The sequence below is a fragment of the Mugil cephalus genome, chromosome 14 (assembly GCF_022458985.1).
Source record: "Mugil cephalus isolate CIBA_MC_2020 chromosome 14, CIBA_Mcephalus_1.1, whole genome shotgun sequence".
Taxonomy (NCBI): Eukaryota; Metazoa; Chordata; class Actinopteri; order Mugiliformes; family Mugilidae; genus Mugil; species Mugil cephalus.
Window position 1 is genome coordinate 5,771,632 of NC_061783.1, and position 23,187 is coordinate 5,794,818.

Sequence of the window (23,187 nt, forward strand, 5' to 3'; positions counted from 1 at the left end):
AGACAACAGTGACCTGATATAGCAGCGGAACCCCATGCAATGTCTTGCAATAACCAGCAGCAGCCTTCTTTCTCCCTTCCTTGGAGACATTTACCTCAGCAGATGCAGGTGCAGGCATCCTATGTTGCGGCCATTGCCCACTCGTTTCCTGCACAGAACGCTGGGACCAAACAGAGACTGACCTACATGTGGAGGCTGCAGTCCTTAATGAAAAGTGGTTGAATTAAAGAGGGCTTACAATGCATTTTAATCTTCACTCTTTATGTACAACCGTTGTGATATTATTTGCAGGACACCCACAAGTACAATAAATAAATGAACAAAAATATAGTTAACAAAAGGAGCCTGAGCAATACACCAGTCAAACTATACACTACACAATCACCAATGCAAACAAAGCCATCATAATGAACAGAAATAATTATAAGTTCTCACCAGAAAAAAAATAAATAAAAATAAATCCTGATCATCTACAGTTGAGCAGAAGACTGCAACGTTCTACCAGCCTCCAGACGACTAATATTGTGTTGACTTGAAATGATGATCATCAGTGGTGGAGAATATGTGGCCCTCGTTTTGCAGAAAAGCCAAGCAAGTTCTGAACAAGGACAGGATATGAATGAAATTGACAGGACGCGACCAAGCTAGATTATTGGCGTTTGCTGTTTTCTACAGATTCATAGTGACCAATACCTGATGTCTCTGATGCTGAGGTAGTCCAGCTTTGTCTTCAGGTCGTGGAAACTGATGCCATCACCGTGGACAGAGAGCGTCCTGATAGCGTGCAACACCTTACCGGGGAGTTCACAGTTACTTCGAGTGGTCAGTGTTGATTTTTTGACAGATATTGCCTCTTTTATGCACAGTGTACACGATTGAAAAAAAATATTTTTATATATTTCTAGGAAAAGCACAGATACAAATATTATAATAAACGATTGCTCAATTCCATCTGACTGTTGACTCGCTGTTACAACTAATGGCTTATTGGGACACTGGAACAGAAGAGAACTCCGGTCATCTTAAATCTGTGCTTTTCAAGACAAAAAAAAAAAAAAAAGTGTCGTGTCAGAATGAAAGAATATTAATTTCTGATTTGGTGACAGTAGTCCTAGTTACACCAGTGACATCTGCACGACTCCACTGTGCTTTAGTAAGTGACAAAATGCGTTCTGATGTGCTGACTCTCACTAACCTGAGACTGGATGGTGGACAAGTTGTTCGGTAAAATGCCATGAGAATGTCCATACTTGTCATACAGTGAAGCAGCAGTGGCATTCATGTTCACATCAAACACCTAGATTAAGAGAAGTACACACAGGAAATACAAAATGCAAATAAAATGCAGCATTTCCACAACTGTTAATACTTCTACTACTCCTTTTCCACAAGAATGATTCTGCCTCCAAAACAGTCGCAACTCATCAGAGAATGGACATGGACCTTCTGAGGGTGTCATGTGGTGTCTGGGAATAGAATATTGTTAGTGTGGGGCCTTCGGGTCCTATGGGTTGAGGGGAGGGGCCTCTGTGGATCATCTCACAGATACTTGATCAGTTTGGTTCTAGTGAATTTAGAGACCAGGTCAACACCTTGTACTGTTCATGTTTTTTGAGTTTTTCTTAAACTGCTGCCATCAAGGAGTGTCATTGCTATAGGGTGGGGCTGTTTGGTCTGGTCTAGGTGGGTGCTACATGTCTAAATAACATACATGAATACCAGGTCCAAAAGTTTCATAGCAGAACACTGCATTGTCACAAGATGATCACCACCTGTCAGTGGTTTTAATGTTGTGGCTGATTGGCGTAACAAGTCAAGACTCATAAAATTAGAATTTCCATCACTGCTCCCATACCTTCCCAAAAAGCTGCACATGGGCCCACACCACCTCCAACATGTGTGACGTGATCTCATTCAGGTCTGTAATGCAACGGATATTCGTTGCCAGCAATGACCTTTGACCCTAGTAGAAAAATAAGAAGCTAATGTTACAGTATTTTCTCCATCTCATGGAAGTCCTCCACTGAACAGCTTCAGCTTAGGTTTTACCACTTACATTGAAGTTCCGTAGACTGCCTGTAACTTTCACATATGTTCCAAAAGAGGCGGCGCTCATGTGTGAACAGTCCTGAGCGAACAGAAGTCAGATGTGATTACCACGGCACTGCAATGAGGAAGGTCATTTGTGTTCCAGTTACACTTGTGAAGGGAGCGTGTTGATGCCACTAGCCTCTGATGAGTTGACCCACTGCCTGACATTCAAAGGTGGGCCAGTCATGTCGTCCACATAGTACTGGATGTTGGTCGCAAACGGAGCGAAGCCTCGGACTACGCCCACCACGGCAACCTAGGGTCAGTAGATTGTGGCAGTTCATTAGTCTGAAAGATAAAACATGGTAACGGCACAGGACAGCGCCAGAAAAGCATCATTGCAAGGTGACATATGCGAGTATATGCCACCTCATCCTCACCCTCAAAAACTGATGCTCTGCTTTCTGTTTTTTTCCTGAGTAAAGGACTGCTCTTGTGCTGGCTTTAAAGATGGTTTCACAGTCATTAGCCTACTGTCATGCACTGCCAAGCGCGTTTCCTTCCAAGTTTACTTGAAGAGTTCAACACTTACTTTTTTTTCCCCTCAACACAGTAAATTTGAATGCTGTTCCATCAGTCACTTTGCACCACTTTGATGCAGAATGATCTATAAATCAAGCAATGAGTTGCCAAACACGTTCAGATCATAAGAGGGGGAGTTCTAATGACTTTGGAGATCCCAAATATTCATCTAACACCCTCATTTCGTCAGTGGGATAAAGATCAAGTGTAAGATCTTCACAACTCCATGATGGATCTGTTCCCAACACTGAAGCACTTGAAGGCGACAGTGTTTTATTTTCCCCCTCTTAAAATAGCATTACATTCATACCTGGTTGAGCTCTAAATCACAGATAGCGAAGCCGTCCTTGCTGACTTGAGAGGCAGACAGCAGCTGCGACACTGTGCTGGGCAAAATCTGAAGAGTCGCTTTCTGTGGCAAGATCAGCGTGAGGGAGCGCGTTAATCCGAGAGCACCACGCGCACACGCACATGTTTTTCAGAGCATTACATCAACTCTGACTCAACAGAAAACAGACACACCTTTGATAGGGCCGCTCCGTGGTTAGTGATCCCACTAGTTGACTGACAGCCTGCGTTGAAACAAAAGTCAAAAAGAGGCTGCCGTGTGAGAAAAGGCCTTGCTTTGGAGCTTCTTCTGTCACTTACCTTGACTCCACATGACAAAGTTTCAGTTTAACCATCTCCCAGGTACATAAAGAGTTCTTCACTGACGTCAAAAGTCATAAAAATAAAAGTCTGGCTGGAAGCACTATGGGAGAGTCTTCCTAACTTTACTGGCAGCTTCGTAATGTCCAGGTGAACAGAATTAGAGCAATTACCTGTGAAGCAGCACATGCAAGTAAATGATTGGTTGGAAACCTATCTCCAACGTTCCAATCCTTTATTGCAATTGTGTTATTTCAATAGTTTTTTTTTTATTTATTCATTTTTTTTTTAACAAAAAATCCATCAATTCAACAGTGATTGACAGGCGTTCACTCCACATCAGATAAACTTCATTTAATCTCTTCAAAGTATCTTACAATGACAGACCAAAAATTGTTCATACAAAAGTGTGAGCGCAGAAGTTTGCCTGGCTGTGAGCTCAGACCACCTCATTAGACATGATTCAAAGTGTGTCCTGGACATTGCAGACCTGATCCAGGCCTCACATTAACTACCACAGTTCCACGTCCCAAGATGAGATTTCAGTCACCGAGCGGCAGATGAAATTGGTTTCGGGAAGAATGTTGAAAAACAGGACTTCAATGCGTGGCAGGTGTAACACATGATTCATGCCACACCTCAAAATGGTTACTCCATTACAGAAAATACAAAAAAATAAACGTCCAGATGTCATTAGTTGGTATAAAACATGTCAGCATATACACCCCTTTTTACACATTAACTGTGTAAAAGATCCATGGCTCTTTAATATTAAGCATTTGATATTTCCGCACAGTACACTTTGTACACAGTAGAACACGGCAGACAGCGAAGTAGTGTGGAATTAGGAGTGTAGAGCTGGATAACAAGGTGAACTTCAATGCTACCCCGATTTAACTTTACAAGAAGAAAAGACTGAATCATGGATTTCATATAAGACCTGTGAAAACGTTGTGTAAAGTCTTTCGAGATGAATCCCATCCCAGTGCAGCCATGAGCAGCGCCTCCATTTAGTTTGAGCAATGCAGCAAAGGCCTAGGCTGGCGTAGCCGTACGAGTCTATTAACACTCCATTTGGATTTCATTACTGGGCATGTTTTAACAGATCAAGAGGAAAAAAAAAAAAAAAAAAAAAAGCCTGCGCATGCAACTGGATAGTCCTCCAACCAAACAGAGTGCTTTTCCTGTAAACAAAGTGAAGTCCATGGCACCCAGATGACGTCGATGATTACCTCACTGGTATTCTTTATTGGTAGGCATGTCGTAGTGGGAGCATAATCTCTTGCCAAAGGAGTGGTCCGAGACTTGCTGGCACAAAAGGATTTGTGGGCGGTAAGGTTTGGGCCGGCTGTTAGGCGAGCGAAAATCTATGAGTTATGTTTCCTTCAAGAACTGTGCCCTCCTCCTCAAAAGTCCAGTGTGCTCTGATCGGTGGTTCCAGTGGCTTGCATAGGCACAGCCTGGGAAGCAACAATTTACGTTAGTAAGAACCTCCATTTTTGCTGTGTACATATTTTTTTATTGCAAAGTCATTTACAACTTAAATGACGCGTACATCCGAGCGTAGTGGGAGAAGCACATTAGCAGCTCTGGCGCCGTGTCTACAGCGAACTATAGGTCACGTGTGCTCTGAAAGCACTCGAAGCTTTACTCTGTAGCACATAAATCAGCTTTATTAGCGACTGTATATCGAGCTGTCGCGCCGCCTCTGTGGACGTTAATTAAAATAGCAGCATGTGTGTTGTATCAGGTGGATGTTCGATGAACACAGCCAACTCTCATCTTACAACCGTCGCGTCTCGTCTCTTTAAGAGCGTGATTAGAAGTTGTAAACAGCTGTAAACGGGAACAGCGCTGAGCACACGTTCTGTTGTTTGGGAAATTTTTAACAATTTCATTTTCAACACTCTCCTCAGAACAAGTTCTACGAGCCACTCCGTAACTGATGCGTTGAGCAGCGAAGCAGCACGCTGGGACGTTATATGGCGGCCCCGGATCAGGAGTATGAAGAGTGAATAAGACTGATCCAGAAGGAGACTGCTCCCCTTTCAGATGGCGCTAGTACCAGACAGAAAGCTAGAGTGAGTTGACCCATGTTGTATGCCAGGATTTGCTTTCACGAAAATCACAAACAATAGGCCAATGACAAACGCACAGTTATTATAGCACACCGACTGTTTTAACCTTGTAACTATATAACATTTTTTTCAATGACTGAGGGAAATGGACGCTGAAGAAGAAGAAAAAAACTGAAGCCATCACAGCAATTTACATGTGAAACAGTCAGGCTCTTGAAAACAGAGCACATCGAGTCAAATGTACATCAACCTTGTTTGTCCCCTGTTCATTCTATACAGTATTTACACATGTGCAAAAGGAATTCAATACAACAAATCAGAGGGTGAAATCTCTCAATACCCCAGATCTAGCATTTGTTTGGCAAACGTTTCGAACCTCACAGGAAGCCAAGTGCCTTCCTCCTCCGCTCCTGTCTAGAAGGAAGAAATCTGGCCGGAAGTTACTCTACCCATCATCCTCCGCTCCGCTTAGAGCTCGGAGGATACGGGCGACCTACTTCGAGTCCAAACTTTGCTGCTCATGTTCAGAAAGCCACAACAATCGTGAAGTGAAACAACAATGTCCAAAGCAGCGCAACGTTCCCCGCAGGTAAAGACGGGCGTTGTTAATACTGATTCTGTGGTATTGCAATTCATACCAAAGCACAGCGCTCTGGGTTGGTGAACGGCTGTGCATCTCAATCACGACTTCTGCCAATTCTGTGCTTGAGTGCAATATTAGCGAGGCCACTTTAGTGTCAAGAACAAAGTGAAGGCATATCTTAATCACATCACGACAGGAAATCAAGTTACTACAACTAAAGGAGAGAATTAAAGGCCATTTAGCAGATAAATGTTGGTACAAAGTTGAGGGGAATTTCATTTCACGCCAGTCTGAGAGCAGCAAAGCAGCCAAGATAGTTTGGTTTTACTGGATTCTTGTACAGAAAACGTGAAAGTGCGCACATTATGTATGACCTGAAAGGCAAAAGGGGTCCCGAGCATGATCCTCTGCCAAGTGCTGCAACAACTTAATAGGCTTAGAATTAGCCTGTCGGAAGCATGAAGAAAGGGATTACTGTAAGGTTCAGAGCCAAAGGAAACGAGTAGCAGTGACAGTGAGAGGAGATCAAGTTAAACACAACAGTATTATGTGTCAAAGAAAACAGGAAAAGCAGAGGTTCCTGTGGCTCACGGAGGATGGCGCGCGCTGATGTCTCCTCTCGCTTCTTCCCTGAAGGTGAGAGGTACTGCATGCATAAGTGAGACTGCTGGCTGACATTGCGCTCAGCATGGTAAACAAATATCAACGCGGTTATCACACCCAATCCAGCCTCACAGAGCCCCGCCACATAATGCAGTAGGTAGTTATGAGGAATAAATATAAACAACTAAATAAAAGTGCTTTCATTGAATGAATTTCTCGCCCCTTTTACACATTCAGGTCTGAACGGTCGCACGTGTGAATATTCATGCCGCTGCTCTGATAACGCAGGCGGAGACGACTTCACGTCGTGAAATAGATTTTTAAGCAACGCAGGGATTTGTCTCAAGTGTAGATTTGTCACTCAACAAGGTCTCAGACTGCTTTATTGTAGTGCACTCACTTTTTTTTTATTCCTCACTCGAGGATTTATTACCATCTGGATTGCTTTTTCATGGTTCTGCACGTTACTTCTACTGGCTTTTATAACGCTGTGCTTACCAGAATAACCTGTCCCACAGACGTTTGGACATGTGTAACTGATGTTATTAATGATGGCTGTGTTATGAGTTACCAGATTAACTGAGAAACGGTTAAAGCTGCAGGTGTCCTGTAATATGTATCATCTTATAATACTGTATGGTCATTACATTACTGCTGCTTTCTCTTTCTTCTACAGGTTTTGACCTTTAAAGTGAAACACTGTCTCCATCTTTTTTTATCATTTGCAGACACAGAGTACCTTCTCATACGCATATTTAGGATACTTTTAAATAAGTTCTCATTTTTATACAAGACACTTGCTTGAAATTAAGTGCTTAGAATTTGGCATTTAAGTGTCATATCTGCCCTTTGTGCTAAACTCCGTATGTGTAATGCAGCAACTAGCAAGTTAATATGTTGGTCTGATTATCACTTTCAGCACAGACGTGCATGTTGATGGCCGCATGCCTGAAAGTCTTCAGATATTGTGTGTATAATGTACACAACATCTCTTGTGCATTATGACCACTTTGCAAATATTGTGTAGGTCTCCCTGGCGCCTGGTCTGGTCTAGGTGAGTGATTCATGTCTAAGTACACGCAAATGTCAAATGTCCAAAAGGTTCCCAGCAGAATATTTTCATAAGACAGTCAAAATGATTTACTTCTCCTGTCAGTGGTCATAAAGTTATGCCCGATCGCTGTATGTACAGCATGAATGTTACATATTACAATGCTGGAAAGGTGAGCACAGCGTTATAAGAGCTATGAAAATAAGAACCCACTTGTAATGAACCTGAATGATCCTTCAGGCTCTTTGCGTCTTAGACTACGAGAAGCGCTTCTTCGTCTCAAATGAATGTTTTTGTGATTAAGGCTCTGTATAAATAAAGGTGACCGCTCTCGATACATTCTTGTCAACTGGTTAGGGGTGCGTCTGGGACCAGTCCACTTATCTTGAAGTATGCAAAGGGCAGAAAGAGGAAAACCCCAACCACAAGCACCTGCTGCCTGGACACTTGCTGATAAAAACATCCTCCACCCACACAACCAACGAAGAAACCACCAGAAGAAAACTAACACGTCGACCACCCATTTTTTCCCCTTCATGACTCCTGAGCAAAATTTAACTTGACAGTAGGCCTTTGTCTATAAATACCATCATGCTGTTGTTTGTTTTTACCTGAGCATTCAGGGCATATTTGCATTTGAAGCAAAATAGACTTAAATCTTGATGTAAATACTGTAACTATCAATGCTGGTGGTGATGACCAGGCTGAAATGTATCTTTTACATCAGGTTCTGTCAAAGCCACAAATGGCTTGACATCTGCACACTGAGGTGACTTGTGTTTTTATATTGGCCCTTTGGATAAATGTACACTGTAAAAATCACAGGATGATGTCTCATATTGCATTAGTAACAATTAGCACCATGTCCAAAATGGTATTTGGAGACAAATTGTTTACTGTCATACCTTTTTTTACATTCTTACCGAATGCAAGACTCATTTTGCTCTTCCGTCACACTCAACTGATTGTGTAAGGAGGAAGTGGAAGCTGTGATGTGATTAGCCTGAGACTAAGCTGCAGTTTGGTGCAGCAGCAGCACCAGCGGTGGGTGTCACACTGCCCCCTCCAATTTAAAGACACAGCTAGAAGAAGACCATACATACTCGGACAGTGGATGAAGTTTAAGCCATGACGCAACTAATGACTATTCTATGTATTGTTCCATAGTTTCCATAAAAACAATAATCCACAGTCATGTGACCATCTGGGTTAACAGTAGCTGTTGAGATGTGTACATGTGCTTGATGGGCTGAGTGTGTAGTGCTGTTTGTTCATCCATCACGTGTCCCAATCCAGCTCTCTGCACGCAATACGGACCAGTCTGAGCTCCAGTTCAAAAGCGTCGGGCCGTTCCTGAGGGTTGGCCGACAGCATGTCCCTGATCAGCTGCTTCATGTGGCTGTTCATGCTCTTTTTCCTCGCGGGGATCAGCAGCTCCATCTTTGGGTTCTCTAGCAGGGCTTCTCCTAAGGGTACAATCTCTGAGCCCTGCTGCACGTAGCTCCCCAGCAGCTCTTTCTGAGTCTCCACATCCACAAAAGTAATTCGCTCCACCATGGCCCAGATAATAACTCCCAGGGCGAAGATATCTGCTTTCGCCGTGTAGTGGCCCTCCCAGACTTCGGGGGCCATGTAGAAGTCTGTTCCGCAGGCCGTGGAGAGGAAGCACTTGTTGACGCTCGCCGGCTCCTCTGGGTTGAGCCCCGAGGTGGAGCAGACCTTGCTCAGGCCAAAGTCGGCCACTTTCAGGGTGGGTTCGGATGAGCCAGCGGGCGTGCAGGCCTGGGAGATGAGGATGTTGTCTGGTTTGAGGTCGCGGTGTATGATCTGGTTGCGGTGCAGGAAGGCCAGCGCGCTGCCCAGCTGCAGCATGAAACTGGTGTTGGTCTTGCGGCTGGGCTTGCGAGACAGCAGGTAGGCGTTCATGTCGCCCCCATCACAGAAGTCCATGACAAACCACAAGTAGTAGGCACAGCATGGGTCAAAGGTGATCTCACCCTTTAGCGACGTCTCCACCAGCTGCAGTACAAACACAGACAAAAAAAACACGTCTATATGAACATCTAAAAGTTATGGACATCCACTGCACTAAACAATCCCCAGCTGTCCCCATACTCAGACCCACTGGTAAATAAATAATGAAACCTTGCATAGGATTATAGCAGCAATTTTTTAGTAGCCAATATCAGTATACAAATCTATGCAGAGGTACAGCTTGTACTGGGCAAGGAGGCAACTTATCAGTTCAATTCAATTTTATTTATATAGCGCCAGTAGCAATACAAATTGTCTCAAGATGTTTTGCAAAAAATGACCTGAAACTTCCACATGGAGCCTGAAGGTGACTGAAGGAAAAACTCCCTTTTAACAGGAAGAAACCTTGATCAGAATGCAGCTCATATGGAGGAACCATCTGCCTAAGGCCAGGAGGGTAGAAAATGTCAGGTGAACCAGGTCATTAAAGGGTCTCAGACAATTACCCCTACAACAAACATTAGTCTGGTTAACTGAAAACCTTCTGCCTTGGTCCCCAATAGCCTCTAGAATCACGTCTGCCTTGGTAGATACAGCATGGCAGACAGATATTATTATTCCACATCTCTGCTAAACATAAAAGCTTAAGTTATCCTGCTGAATACCTTATGCAGCCAAAATCTGGTCACAAAAACAAGCTCTCCGACACCTGCATTTACAGCAAATAAAACACGTAGCTGCAATGAGTGCCCGAGATTTTAGCACTTTGGCTTTTGTAAGTATTTATACAACAGAGAAACAAATCTGCAGTGCACGGGGAAGAAAATGTCATTCCTAAACACGTGAGGTTGCACTAACTTTGTATTCAGAACGTGTTTATCTACCACCCCCTTCTGTGGATCTATTCTTTAAATCAAGGCCATGTGAGAAGGCTCTCATCTTTTATCCCTGCTGCAAGAATGGAGTTCATTTTATGTCATTTTTTCTCTCTTTTTTATAGCAGACCACAATCCTGCGACGTTTCATCATCACTCATTAAGATTAAATGTGTTTCTGGAATTTTATACACGGTGTTTTCACCAAAGCTACAAGTCAGTTAAAAAACAATGCAGAAAGTAAAGGCTTCTTCTAGAGAAAACGTCTGTCATTCATTCATTCATGGAAAATAATAGTGAAGAATGTACTTTATAACACCATTATCAGTTGAGGTGGACTGTTACATATTAAATCATTCCAATCGAAACCTTTGTTGGGGAATGATGTGATACATAATAAAAACCAATTTATTTTGTCCTAAGAATAAAGGAGGCTAAATGAATGAAATGACCTGAATAAGTGTAGTAGACAATTCCTAGTGGAAACCCTGCTGTAAACAAATGGCTGCCAATTGTCTGACATGCCACTCGACAAAGAATCCACAACCCAAATTGAAAAGGTGTTAATTATCCAGCAGTTGTTGTGGTCAGATAATTCTGTCCTATTATTATTTATTCTTCTGTAAGCACGTACTGGAACATTACAGAACAATAAAAAAAAAAAAAGAAAGAGAGAGTGATAGAATAAAGGGATTCTGGGAAAGTGTCCAATGCTGACGCTGCAGAAAACTGACAATAGCCCGCAATCCACAAGGCACTCAGAGGCCATAATCAGGCCTGTGAGTGTGCCGTCAGACTGTGGGGAGGCACTGCGATGTGACAGGCTGCAGACAGGTTGACTGGAAAGGGGAGCCCCCAGCCCTCCCTCCCCCTCCTGTCCCAACTTGACAGCAGTTTCATGTGACTGTGGGGCCACAGTCGACACAAATTCAACTGGAAACCTGCACATTTTCTGCTAATGCCCGCCACGCAGCACATGCATATATAAAACAATAAAAAAAATGTTATGCCAGTTCATACAACAAGCACAAAGACTGTTGCTGATGACTCACTTTATGACAGAGACCTTTAACTTTTATGGACAGAATTGTCATATTCCAGCTGCGACAGAGCAAAAACCTGTAAACTGTGGACGGCAGCAGATTTAAAAAACAAATCTTTCTCTTATGACCGGGATTAAGTCCTGGGACGTCACGATACACTCTGCAAATCTAAACAGGCTTCCAAATCATTACTGAAATTATAGTGTCACACTATTTTAAGACACAGCAGAATGTGGCCAACCAGCAAGTGCTTTTGGAAAGCGGTTTTCTACTTCCTCTAACATCTTAACTTTATGACTTGTGGAGAGGAAGGTTTAGTCTCACCACCAAATTGCTGGCCAGATGATATTAACAAGCCCTGCTTCTGGCAGCGATGTATTGGAAACAATGACTGAGAAATGTAGTTATGTGCGCAGGGTAAATCGTCATACAACATCAAGTTGTTGTTGCTCTATTTGTTGCTGAGGCTTATGGTTAAACAGGGCTGAGACACAGATTTGATTTGATGTTCAGAGACAAAGAATTCTTCATCACGCAAGAGCAGTTTCTCTCTTTCACTGATTAATAGTTGCTGTCCTCATGCAACATTTCTCACCTTCTGTTTGTTCTGCTTGTCTCTTATCTTTGTGGCCTGCCGTGTTAAACTCAAACCCGATTGGTTCACAGAGCCTACTATAAATGTGTAAAAGGTTCGGTTAAAAGTTCATAGCTTCCAGTTGCCAACACTGCTTTGTTTGTCTGTAGCTCACTCATGAATATGAATTTAAAAAGCACTTACAACTTTATTTCTAGACGGGGACACGGAGTAAACAACAAAAGTTCTTTGCTCTGTGTCAACACTGGATCTTTCTCAAAATTAACTGGAAAATCCTGACCCTGAAAGCAGATGACTACTGAGTGAGTAACAAGATTTTTAAGACGCAACACTGTATTTGGCCAAAAAATGTTTTACAAGCTAGGGTGCTGACACATGCTGAACAAGAGGTTTGCACAGCTTCTTGTTACCCAGGGATAGCATCATTTATTTGTTTCTGTGTTCTAGCCCAACAGTGGGGTATCATATTTGCTTTTCTGAAACAGAGCTGACCATCAAAGTGTCAGGTAAAAGGTTCTGCATGGCACTATTGCAAAGCTCATGGCCAATGAGACAACAACTCCCACAAAAGATGCAGCCAGCATAACGTGTTTACATGAGCTTAAGTTCTCCAGTTATAGTCTGATTAACGCAATCATTCGGTTTATTCACGTGCATGTAAACGCACTGAGTATATACGCACTTGGATCAAGACTGGGCCCATAAAAAACTTAAGGATTACAAGAAACAGTGGTAATACTGAAACAAAAACACTTTATGACTTAATATCTGCCCTATTACTGTCCAGTAATGGGTAGACATTAAGTTAAAATTAGTGTTCAGCATTCTCATACCAAATATCTGTAGTCTGAACACACACTGTGTTTGTTTTGGATTTTTTTTTTTTTTGGATTCTTTCCCTATGAAAAGCTGGCATTGTTGTTCACTGTAATGCTGAGGAATTTGACCATCTATTCCTACCGTCTCATATCAAATGTTAACTATAAGCACACTGCATGGTTCTCCACTCTGCATGGACCTGTACCATTAAGAGACTGATCAGAGATCAGAGATGTGGGCCATATGTCATGTGTTATTCTTCAATGATTCTTTAAACAAGGACCTAATAAAGGTAAACCTTGTAAAAATAAAATGGCCTACCACAATGGCATAACCACTGATGCCCAAGCATCTCAGGAGAGAACATCCAGTGCCTTTAGAAGGTCAAAATGACGAGAGCAGGGTCGGTATCTGGAATTTAAATGAGTTGTGTCTGATTCTTGTTAGGATGGATGAGCACAGAGTAGATAATTGAAGATTCACTTCTGAGGCCTAACATGCAGGACAACTCCTCTTTCACTGAGTGTTTAAAATAAATGTACAGAGAGAAAGTTCTATCTCATGAGCAGCCTTTTATAGAAGATGTTTACCATTTATCATACCTATACAAATATCAAAACTATCTGCGGCTGCAACATACCGAGTTCTTCTCCACCTCGTCCTCAGTAATAATTGCAGCAGAAATCACCCTGATATCTCATTGCTTGCAGCTCCTTTACAGCAAATATTGCAACAATTTTTCTTCCGAAGGTTTTGTGTTGGGCATCCACTGCAAATTGTTATGGGTTCATTACTAAACCAAACAAATGAACGTTAATCCACGGTGTGAGGATAACTCCTCAAACCTCACCTCAAGGTAGAGTGGAGAGCTGGAGCCGTGGTTCATCCTCTGGGCCAGCTGATCCCGCTGCAGAATACACTCTTCCAGGTGGATAACATTAGGGTGCTGGCTTTGGATGCTGCTCAGCGCCCAGAACTCCCGCAAGGCCAGCTCCACATTCTCTGGAGAGTGGCAGCGGATCTTCTTCACTGCCACCCGAGCCCCTGTGCGCTTCACTACTGCCTCATAGACCACGCCGTAACTGCCACGCCCCACCTCCTGGATCAGCTCGTACTTCGGCTGGCTGCTTACCATCCTAGTCCTCACTGTGGAGAAACAACATTGGAGTTAACCTCACCCTGTTACACTGGTTGACTTTGCAAGATTCAGCAAGTCTAAAGCCACACCAGTGTCTCTGGGACACTGGAATATACAGTCTTTACTCAGAATTTTGTGAGATGCTTGAGGAATGTTAACGTCGACCAGGTGTAACTGTTTCACTGTAGTTTTGCGACACACTGTGTTGTGAAATCAGCTGTGATCAGAGGAAAATAAATAATTTCCTGTTGCTTTCAGTAAACCTGCATGCACCTTTCTCTTTCATTTCATGCCGTCGCTCCGCCTTGTGCCCCAGGCCTAAGCAACTAAACAAATAAAACCTTTAACTTCCACCATGACTTTCTAACCAAACCAGTCTTCCTTATTGATAAGTGGGAAAACATGTTCACTCAGGCAGTGCCACTGAGGCTCTGGTTCAGTCTCAACAAAGAATCCAAGCTGACCTTATTAACAACTGACCACTGACTCACAAAAGAACTTCTGCAGTAAAACAATGTTGGGTATGTGGCGCTGAGGAACTTTTACCACTTAACTCAACACGATCACGCAAATAACTGTATACAAAAATCTTCGCAGTATAAACTACTCCAATGACAGTTCTCATAAAGCGTTCTAGTGCCTTTTTCCTGGCTTAAAAATAAAGCCCAAACACAGGAAATAAATGGTATCAAAAAATAAGAAGAAAAATGGCTTCAAAACAAATCATTTAGGACTAACAGTTCATTTCCAGTAAAACCAGTGCAAGGAGCCAGTATTTATGAGGCTTGTGCAACATGAGATGAGTTTCGGTCACCACAAAACAGCAAGAAAACAAGATGCTGCTCCAGCTCCAGGACAAAAATGACATGTTTGTCTCAACTTCTGAAAAACAACACGTCACCTTAATTGTTAAATTCATTGTTACTATAGACAAACTTGACAATTAGTGTGATGTTTCAGGGAAACCGTCCAGCTCGTAGATGTCTGCGGTTCGCAATATCTCATACTAGCGCTGATGGCACTGAAGTTGAAAATGTTGTTGCATTAAATACATTGCTCCTCTTCATAACCATGGCAACAATCTAATTGACAAAACCCTACCCTTACACTGGAATTCTGTTTAAGATGCATATAGAGATTGACTGACACACACACTTCCTGAATCTCTAGCAACTAGCTGGCTAGCCAAATCTACCTAAATGTAAAGATTACATGACAGGACATGACAAAATGATCCAAGCAGAAGAACTGAATAAAAAAAAAAAAAAAAAGCTGTACACATGCAGGATTCTGTCTTATAAAATACTTTGGAAATGGGTCGACATGCACCAGCTTTATCGATAACTTCCACAGTTATCAATAAATAAAAATAGAAACACTCTTGCATGTGACCACTGCTCTCGGCTTCATAGCGACTGTAGCAGCAATTCATCACATGTAACTGTACACCAGTACCACAGTGATATCTAAATCATCATTACTGAACATCAGAATGGTGACCACTGGTTCATCTATAGAGCTCATATTAAAGCAGAGATTTGCAACACAGGATCATATAAAAACACACTTACCAAGTTTGTGACGGTGTGACAAAAATGATTCCCTCATAATTTAAAACAATGTTTATTGCATGCTGTATATGCTATATGTTGACACAGTTTTGTAGATTTCTGACGCTTCCGACTGTTATCATAAATTTGCAAATAAAATCCCTTTGAAATAAATCTGCATGCAGCTGCCAAGGCAAATACCTGCTCTTGATGTGAGTAACTCTCGCCTCAACGCCTCACAATAGCTTCAGTCAAACGTTAGGATTACTGTGAGTATTGTGAGCATTGTGCAAGTGTGTACAGACATGTTAAGAATGTATTACTTCACTGCTGACGATTAAGGCAGCCCCAAATATAAGTGGCTATCTAAGCACTGCAATAAGAGACTTGATGAACCATTGAAAGCTATCCTTAAATACAAACCGATCCTTAATCCTTGATGAACCATGATCTCTTCTGATAGACCAAACAAGGCACACTGCTGTTAACTCAGACATCAGTCATTACCAAACAGTCTAATATCTCTCCTCATAATCTAGAACCACACATCTTTCTCCCCAACATTGCCCCCTTGTCTGGCATCCAAATCTGTGTCCTGGTTCCCTGAAGCATAAACCCATTGTTTCCAGGATACTTTCACATTTTCCTTTTACTATTCAAATATATTGTCAGACAAGTTCCATAAAAAACAGCATTTACAAAGCTCCCACTGATTAATACCATATCTTTGTTGTAAACATAGACTGTAGAAAAAAAATGGACAGCATGTCTTCACTTTCTCCCCTTGTTCAAATCAACACTCGTATCCCGGGTATACGGTCGGCGCCATCTTGCACGTTAAGAGCCGAGATCTGGGCAGAACCGACCTAGAGATGAGCCAAACTTTCTCTAGACTTCCTGGTGTCTGTGTTTGGTTAATATTGTCCTCTAGTTTACCGCCACCAGTTACAAAGTAACGTTTATACACTGCAACTATTTCTATTTTTACTAATTTCGCAGTTTTACAAAACCGTTTCCCAGAGCCATTGTCGGTGGCAACTGTCAGTCATGATTATGTCACATCCGTTTGTTACAGCATCAAATAACTAAAAAAAACTAAAGCAGCAGTCAGCCATCAGGGGGAGCTCCACGTGGTTTAGCTTCACCTTTGAGGAGCTCTAATGGCATCTCTTCTACAGTCTATGGTTACACACTGCAGCACACCCTGATCCTCCATGGTCAACTGACACCATGTTTCATGCACTGGTTCCTGTTACAGGATTATTATGTTTGCTTGCTGAGATGTATGCCCATGCATACTGTAGTCACACGTACATCTGGCCTTAATTTCATCAACAAACCCATTTTTCACCACAAAAATTAAACTACAGTGAAAAAACACTTTCAAACCCCTAATGTAACCAGATCCTGGAAGATATGGCTTTATAAACAAAACTCATCTACATGCAGGTAGCGGGTGACGTTTTTAAAATGTAAGCTAGTTTAACAGGTGACGTATATGCCTGTAAGTGTGAAATTTATGGTTTTCTTTTTTTGGAAACTTAACACCCATCACATCTCAGCTGATGCGACCTCAGCACCTCATGTCATAGCTGGGTGGGCTAAGCTCTTTTGTGGCCTCAACAACACTCAAGACCCCACTAAAGGTTAAATACCCAAGAGTCCCCACCTGTTAGTTAGAACATTTTTGGATCAAAGGTGAAATGTCTTTAAAAAAAAACTCAACCAAGCGGAGTTGTATGTCTTAAGGCCCAGGAACACCGTCAACAATAGCCCACAGTGACTGGATCAAAGTGTTGTACTTGAACATGCTGCAAAGACTACAGCCAACAAGCAGCTGGCACATATGTTGTGCGCCTGCTTGAAAGGAAATTATTCGTCATACTAGCAGGAAGGAGTGGTTCATATTCATCATTCCAAAGATGTATCCAGAAAAGCAACTATAAGCTGCGAAGCTAGGAAGTTAAGAAGGACTAAAAATATGGTTAAATAGAGGCAACCTCGCCTAAATCGTGCTGGTCAGTTGGTGTTCTCACCTAATTGCTTGTTGCGACAGTATTTGTTTATTTGAATGTTCAGAGAAGATTAAAAAAATGAGAAAAGACTTCTATGTGCACTTTTTGAACGCTGTTTTGTTTCTGTGTGTCACTCATTTCTCTTCTAGTGCACTGATTTGCTAATCAGTCAATCAGAGATATCTCTCTCTTCGCCTACACAACATCCGCCATCGGCTGAAAAGCTGCTGACAGGAGTCGTACTAGAGGCAACAGTGCGAGACTTTCAAATGTCAGTGTGGTGCATAGCAACAGACATACCACTGTCCAACGGGATGAGTAGGTTCCAGGATTAATGATGGGCATAATGTAAAGCTTTCTTAAGATGTTTACTCAAGTAGTATCCCTGTAGTAATGCTCTCCATGTTCACACAAAAAGATAAAATGATCTTAGTGAATAATTGAGTGAATCTTCTGAATGAGTTGCTGATCTTCAATAGAAGGAAAAGACATCTGCGGTGCTGCTAACGCAAAACTTGCAAAAACAACAACATTAAGTGATTTATGGAGCCTTGCAACACAAAGATGACAAAACTGCCACAGCATCAAAATGCTTTTCGAAAAAGAAAACCACACAAAATCCAAATAAACTAAACTTGACTAAATCTAGAATCAAGGCACTAAAGTCTGACTAAAGCACACACAACAAAAGACTAAAAGTAAACTCTTATCATCAGCCGACAACAGTGTTCTCCAACAACGGTCAACGATACGTCAGTCGTTGCAGTCCACACCGAAAACAGGAAATGAAAATGCACACCAACACAAATATGCCATTTGCCTCATTCATCCTTATATAGCCCCAGAATCCTGATCCATCTAACGGAGCAGAAAACTGCACTGTGGCTGCACGTGCTGCTTTTTAAATGATTGGACATTTAAATATTCTCAGGTTTATGATAATTAATCAAACAAATGAGTCTAGTTAAAGTATTTTAAAGAGTGAAAGTACGCTTTTAAGAGAAGCTAAATGTTTAATGGCATGTATTTATATGGCCCTTAGCTTAGCAATACACAGCTTAGCAGTACACACAGCGCTCTAATGTGTTTCTCAATGGCCCCAATCGCACAAGTTCTCGCACACCAATGGTGGAAGATGCCCTGCAAGCAACACTGGGTTCAGTGCCTTAGCTTAACACTTGGTTGACCAGGGATTGAACTGCAAATCCTGCGACTAGTGGACAATCTGGTCCCACCTGAGCCACAGCGGCCTACACCTAAAAGCTAAAACCACATGTGTGTAACTTTATCATTAATGATCACTAGTGATTATCTCTGAATGCAGCCAACCACGGTCCGATTTTTTTTGTGCGTCTATTTCTGTGGGCTACTTACGGTACAGGGTCACTGCGAACAAGACTGTAGCAAATATTTGAACAAACCTATGAATGAGAGCGTTTTATGACTGTTTGAATAAGAGGAATTGAATTGTTGGGTTAGGTGCCAGTATTTCAAAATGATGCAGTAAAATGACTTTAACCATTTACAGTAATAATGAGGGACGCTGTGAACAAGAATCAAGTCAGTAACCGTGGTAACCTATGAAGGAAATCAGATTTTAAAAATCTGAACCAGATTAAATAACGTTTTTGTTCGTTTGTCTCGGCACCGGTATAGTAAATACCGAAATAGATGCACGGGCAGGACAGGACCGTGGCTGGCTTGACTCGCTTTCTGCGAACCACGGCTCACTTGACCGCAGTCAATTACTCCAACAATCAGGCCAACGATATTTAAGTGACACAAGTCAACAAACAGTTTGGAGCGAGACACTTTAAATAGGAGTTTTGCGAACTGTGCAGCTGCGGGTCACACTAGAAACGTCTGGACACAGCCGGTGTCAGGACACCTGCCTGTACAGGAATGTTTAATAGACTAATGAGAAAACTTCATTTTAACATAAAGCAACGTGACAGTGTCAGATTTAGCTGTGAAATGTTGTCCTAAACTCGGGAAGCGCGACTGCTGTCACCCCCAAATAGACAGAATGAGAGGCGGCATGCTAACAGGCTAATTAGGCTTCCTCTGAGCTGATTGGCTAAGAGGCCTGGCCTCGCGCACCTAACGATGTTGTTGGGTAGCTAACGTTAGCTCATCACGTTAACACCAGCTAACAAAGAGTCCGGCTCTTTCCAGCACAACCGACATGTATATCGGCATTTAGCTTATGTAATTTCAACCTTAACCAAGTTCATAAATCTTAAATTGCACTAACGGCGGGGCCCAGAAGAGGCATGTGTGGTATGCACAATGTATTGACAGTTTATTGTCCCGTGTGTGTGTGTATGTGTGTGCCATCTAGAAATCCAGCCCCAAAACACACACACACACACCTGCGAGCCAAGTAGGCAACTAGCCACGGCAGACAAGACAATAGTCGAAATGTAGAAGAGGCTGCAGTTGTTAGACTGCGAGTTGTCACCCTATCAGTCTCACCTTTGAATCGCTTCTCGGGTGGTTCATTTGTTGTCTTCCTCACTCTCCCTGGCAGCCATTACCGCCGCACACGTTCTGCTGCTCGCATACTCAACCCGAGGAGGTTTTGTCAAACACTGGACGTGAGAGTGTGCAGCTGGCTGCCGTGCAACGCAGCGGTGGCCAGACTCAGACAACTTCCGCCTGTGCGTTTCAAAATAAAGCCATAGCCACTGTTCAGTGAATTCAGGGAAACGTTTTCGCAATACACTCAGCACCGAGCCGTGTACTTTCAGTCATTAATGTGTTTACAATGTGATTTTAGTGTAGTCAGTGTCAAAAACCCTAATTCGTTTAAGAATTAATTCCCTCAGTAAATCTTACACAACCAGTCAAGTCCAAACTTTTGACTGGTTGTGTAGATATTCATATTATTGTTATTACTGTTATTATTTCTGTAATATGGTCACAAAAAAGAAATAAAAAGTGTCATTATACAAAACCCAATGGCACTTTATTTCAGTTATATTCTTGTGTAAAGTACTCTATAAAGTATATACTATATATAATATATATGAATATGTTTAAGTATAAATTATGCCCATGTCAATGTTACTTTCACTTCATTAACAAATACATGGAAAATTCCAGCGATATATTGTGAAGGAAAATCGCACAACTTCCGGCCTTTCCTTGGGCTAAGTTTAGCTAGCTTCACTCAGTCAGTCAAGCACCTTTTACTGTAACAGCAACTGTCACTGTCACAAAAACACTACATATATGAATGCTGTCCAGTGATGTGAAAGTGAAATACAGGACCTCATATTTTTGTTGAAATAATGATAGAGAAGTGTGTTGATATATACAGACCTAAGCTGGTATCAATTTGTTTCCTTAATACATTAAAAGTGAACATAACTACTGCATAACTACCAGATTGTCAAAGATACATCACATGTTCTTTGACAGCAGTCAGCTTCTAGATACTTACTGGAGCATCGCCCCCTGTAAGACAACGGCGGTGGGTGTGCAAACAGACATGGCATTTACATTTCCTTACAGTGGAAACAACAACAAGGATAAAGATATATGTTTATTGAGATGGCAAAAAACATAATAAATAATTGAGGAGACAGCTTAATAAAAAAAGAAAATATACAATACTTACAAACTGGTTTTTGAACATGCTGTTCCCAAGCTGTCCTTATTAAAACCAAAACACACCTGAGGTAGACTTGTATAGATTTTTGACAAGACATCTAGTGTCTTTGCCACATATGAGAAAAAATACACACTATGCACACACATACACAAAAAGAAAAAAAAAATAAATTGAGGAACTGGGCTCATTGGACTATTACACAAGCTACTAGACCTCATTTTCCCGCAGTGTGGACAGCATTATGGTGAACTGAAGCACATAATACAGGCATAATGATCCTTAATGGTGATCAATACTGATGCTTTAAACACCCTTTATGCTCCACTCCCCAGTCCCCTTAAACACCAAAAGGCTACCCAATTATACTACTCATTATCATGCAGATAAATAACGAACAATGCAGTGGGGGGGGGGGGGGGGGGGGGGGGGGGGGGACACTGGGTATGTACAATTACAACAAGATTGTGGTGATTTTACCAGTGAAATAAGTTAAAACAAATGTCACAAAGTATACAGTGAATTTTTAGATTTGGTCTATTCCAGTTTTCCTTAGGTTTAACAATTGTTCCCTTTGTAGACTTTTTGTGACATGTGACACCCAACCTCCATCAGATTTCAGGCAACATTATAAAGGTGTAGTTTGACAAACACTGTTACGTCACCTGAGTAGGCAGGTTGTAATGTCCTAACTGCCTGCAGGTTAAGTTTAAAACCGGTCGACCGTGACCTCTATATAAAGCTCATTACAACCAAACTTAAACTGATTCCTGTAAGACACATATATAAGAAATATACACAACACTACACAGTCATTGTGCCTGACCATGTCTGAAGGGTGTAAAATTTTGTTAAAAAAACAAACACAAAAAGCTGTTCTTCCTTTAAGATATAACACATTCAATAATCAGTTTTCTGTCTGAGTAAGTATTGTTAAACCCTTTGGACAAAGTCAGCTCAGCTGTGTTCCCTGTTTTCCTGTTGGGCTAAACCTTTCTGTATTTAAATATCCACACCTGATGCAATAACTTCAGATAGACATGGATTTTCTCATTGCGCTATTGGCCCAAAAATCACAGTCAAATCACAGTATTTCCCTGAATATTAAGCCATTTCAGCAAATCTGTAAATTTAAAAAAAAGTACATTAAAGACTGTAATTGTAAACAGAATGCAAGGAATGACAATCAAGGCTTAAAAACATAAACCAGTCCATCTTCATGGCTAAGAGGCTAACCTGGCTGGCTAGTTCAGTGGCTAAAGATGATTAGATGCAATTGCGAATGACGCCCTTGTTGTGGAGGCTACAGTCGACTACAGAGAACAAGGTGCACCTGTTACCAAGAAAGCAGTTGCACATGTGCATAAATTAAAATTAAGCTATAGATTATTTTTTTCTGCATAGAGAATAAACTTGTATGTTTTCAGAGTGACGCTATCGGTAAGCAGCTGCACAGTTATGGAACAGTTAAAGCTGCACAGACACCTCTGAAAACAAAAAAACATTCCTTCGTATAGCTCTTGCAGAATGAGTAAAAGTAACAAATAACAACCAAAACATAGATATCTGAGCTTCACTTAAAGCTTTCAAGAACATTAACCGAGTCAGTGTTGTTAAGAAGAAATCCCTGAAACACTGTATGTGTGTAACACTTTCCCCTGGGATCGGTACAGTTTTGCAGACAAAGCCTGCCATACAATCAACACTGGTCTTGCATATAAGTTCAAAAAGTGTAATGGCAACTTGGGAGGTAAATCTCAGCATTGATGAGAAAACAAAACCGTGTGGTGAAGTTTCCAAGAGAATATGGAATTTGAAAGCAGCTCTCGTGGACTCCACTGATGAGTGGGAGTTATGGCACTTTTTCACTTTACAGTATGCTACCTGAGAATGTTTTTCTATTTGGCTGACACAAATACTTATAATACCAGTAAAGCATTTGGCAGCCGAGGAGAGACCTTCTTTTCTCTTTACATTCATAATGGGTTT

General features: G+C 41.7%; 2 protein-coding genes across 2 annotated transcripts; both read right to left on the bottom strand.

The window, feature by feature from the left end:
• Positions 1-244: 244 nt before the first annotated feature.
• Positions 245-3,419, bottom strand: LOC125020261 (replication protein A 32 kDa subunit-like). Its single transcript, XM_047605600.1, has 9 exons — positions 3,262-3,419; positions 3,136-3,185; positions 2,924-3,025; positions 2,231-2,347; positions 2,057-2,128; positions 1,856-1,963; positions 1,196-1,297; positions 694-791; positions 245-598 (listed from the first exon to the last, which is right to left on the bottom strand). Exons 1-9 carry the CDS (start codon positions 3,272-3,274, stop codon positions 517-519), a joined length of 744 nt encoding a protein of 247 aa, XP_047461556.1. The 5' UTR covers positions 3,275-3,419; the 3' UTR covers positions 245-516.
• Positions 3,420-3,600: 181 nt separating this feature from the next.
• On the bottom strand, positions 3,601-20,201 carry pdik1l (PDLIM1 interacting kinase 1 like). The gene is made up of 3 exons (XM_047605599.1): positions 20,061-20,201; positions 13,733-14,028; positions 3,601-9,595 (listed from the first exon to the last, which is right to left on the bottom strand). Exons 2-3 carry the CDS (start codon positions 14,015-14,017, stop codon positions 8,855-8,857), a joined length of 1,026 nt encoding a protein of 341 aa, XP_047461555.1. The 5' UTR covers positions 14,018-14,028; positions 20,061-20,201; the 3' UTR covers positions 3,601-8,854.
• Positions 20,202-23,187: the final 2,986 nt, after the last annotated feature.

Bases quoted from the DNA above. Each gene is read 5' to 3' on its own strand.
- LOC125020261 (XM_047605600.1), bottom strand. The intron at 1,964-2,056 runs GTAAGTGGTAAA...TTTTTCTACTAG, and splicing joins GCAGTCTACGGAACTTCAAT to GGTCAAAGGTCATTGCTGGC. The intron at 1,298-1,855 runs GTATGGGAGCAG...CTCTTAATCTAG, and splicing joins ATGTGCAGCTTTTTGGGAAG to GTGTTTGATGTGAACATGAA.
- pdik1l (XM_047605599.1), bottom strand. From the start codon at position 14,017: ATGGTAAGCAGCCAGCCGAAGTACGAGCTGATCCAGGAGGTGGGGCGT. The intron at 9,596-13,732 runs GTGAGGTTTGAG...TTTGTACTGCAG, and splicing joins GCTCTCCACTCTACCTTGAG to CTGGTGGAGACGTCGCTAAA.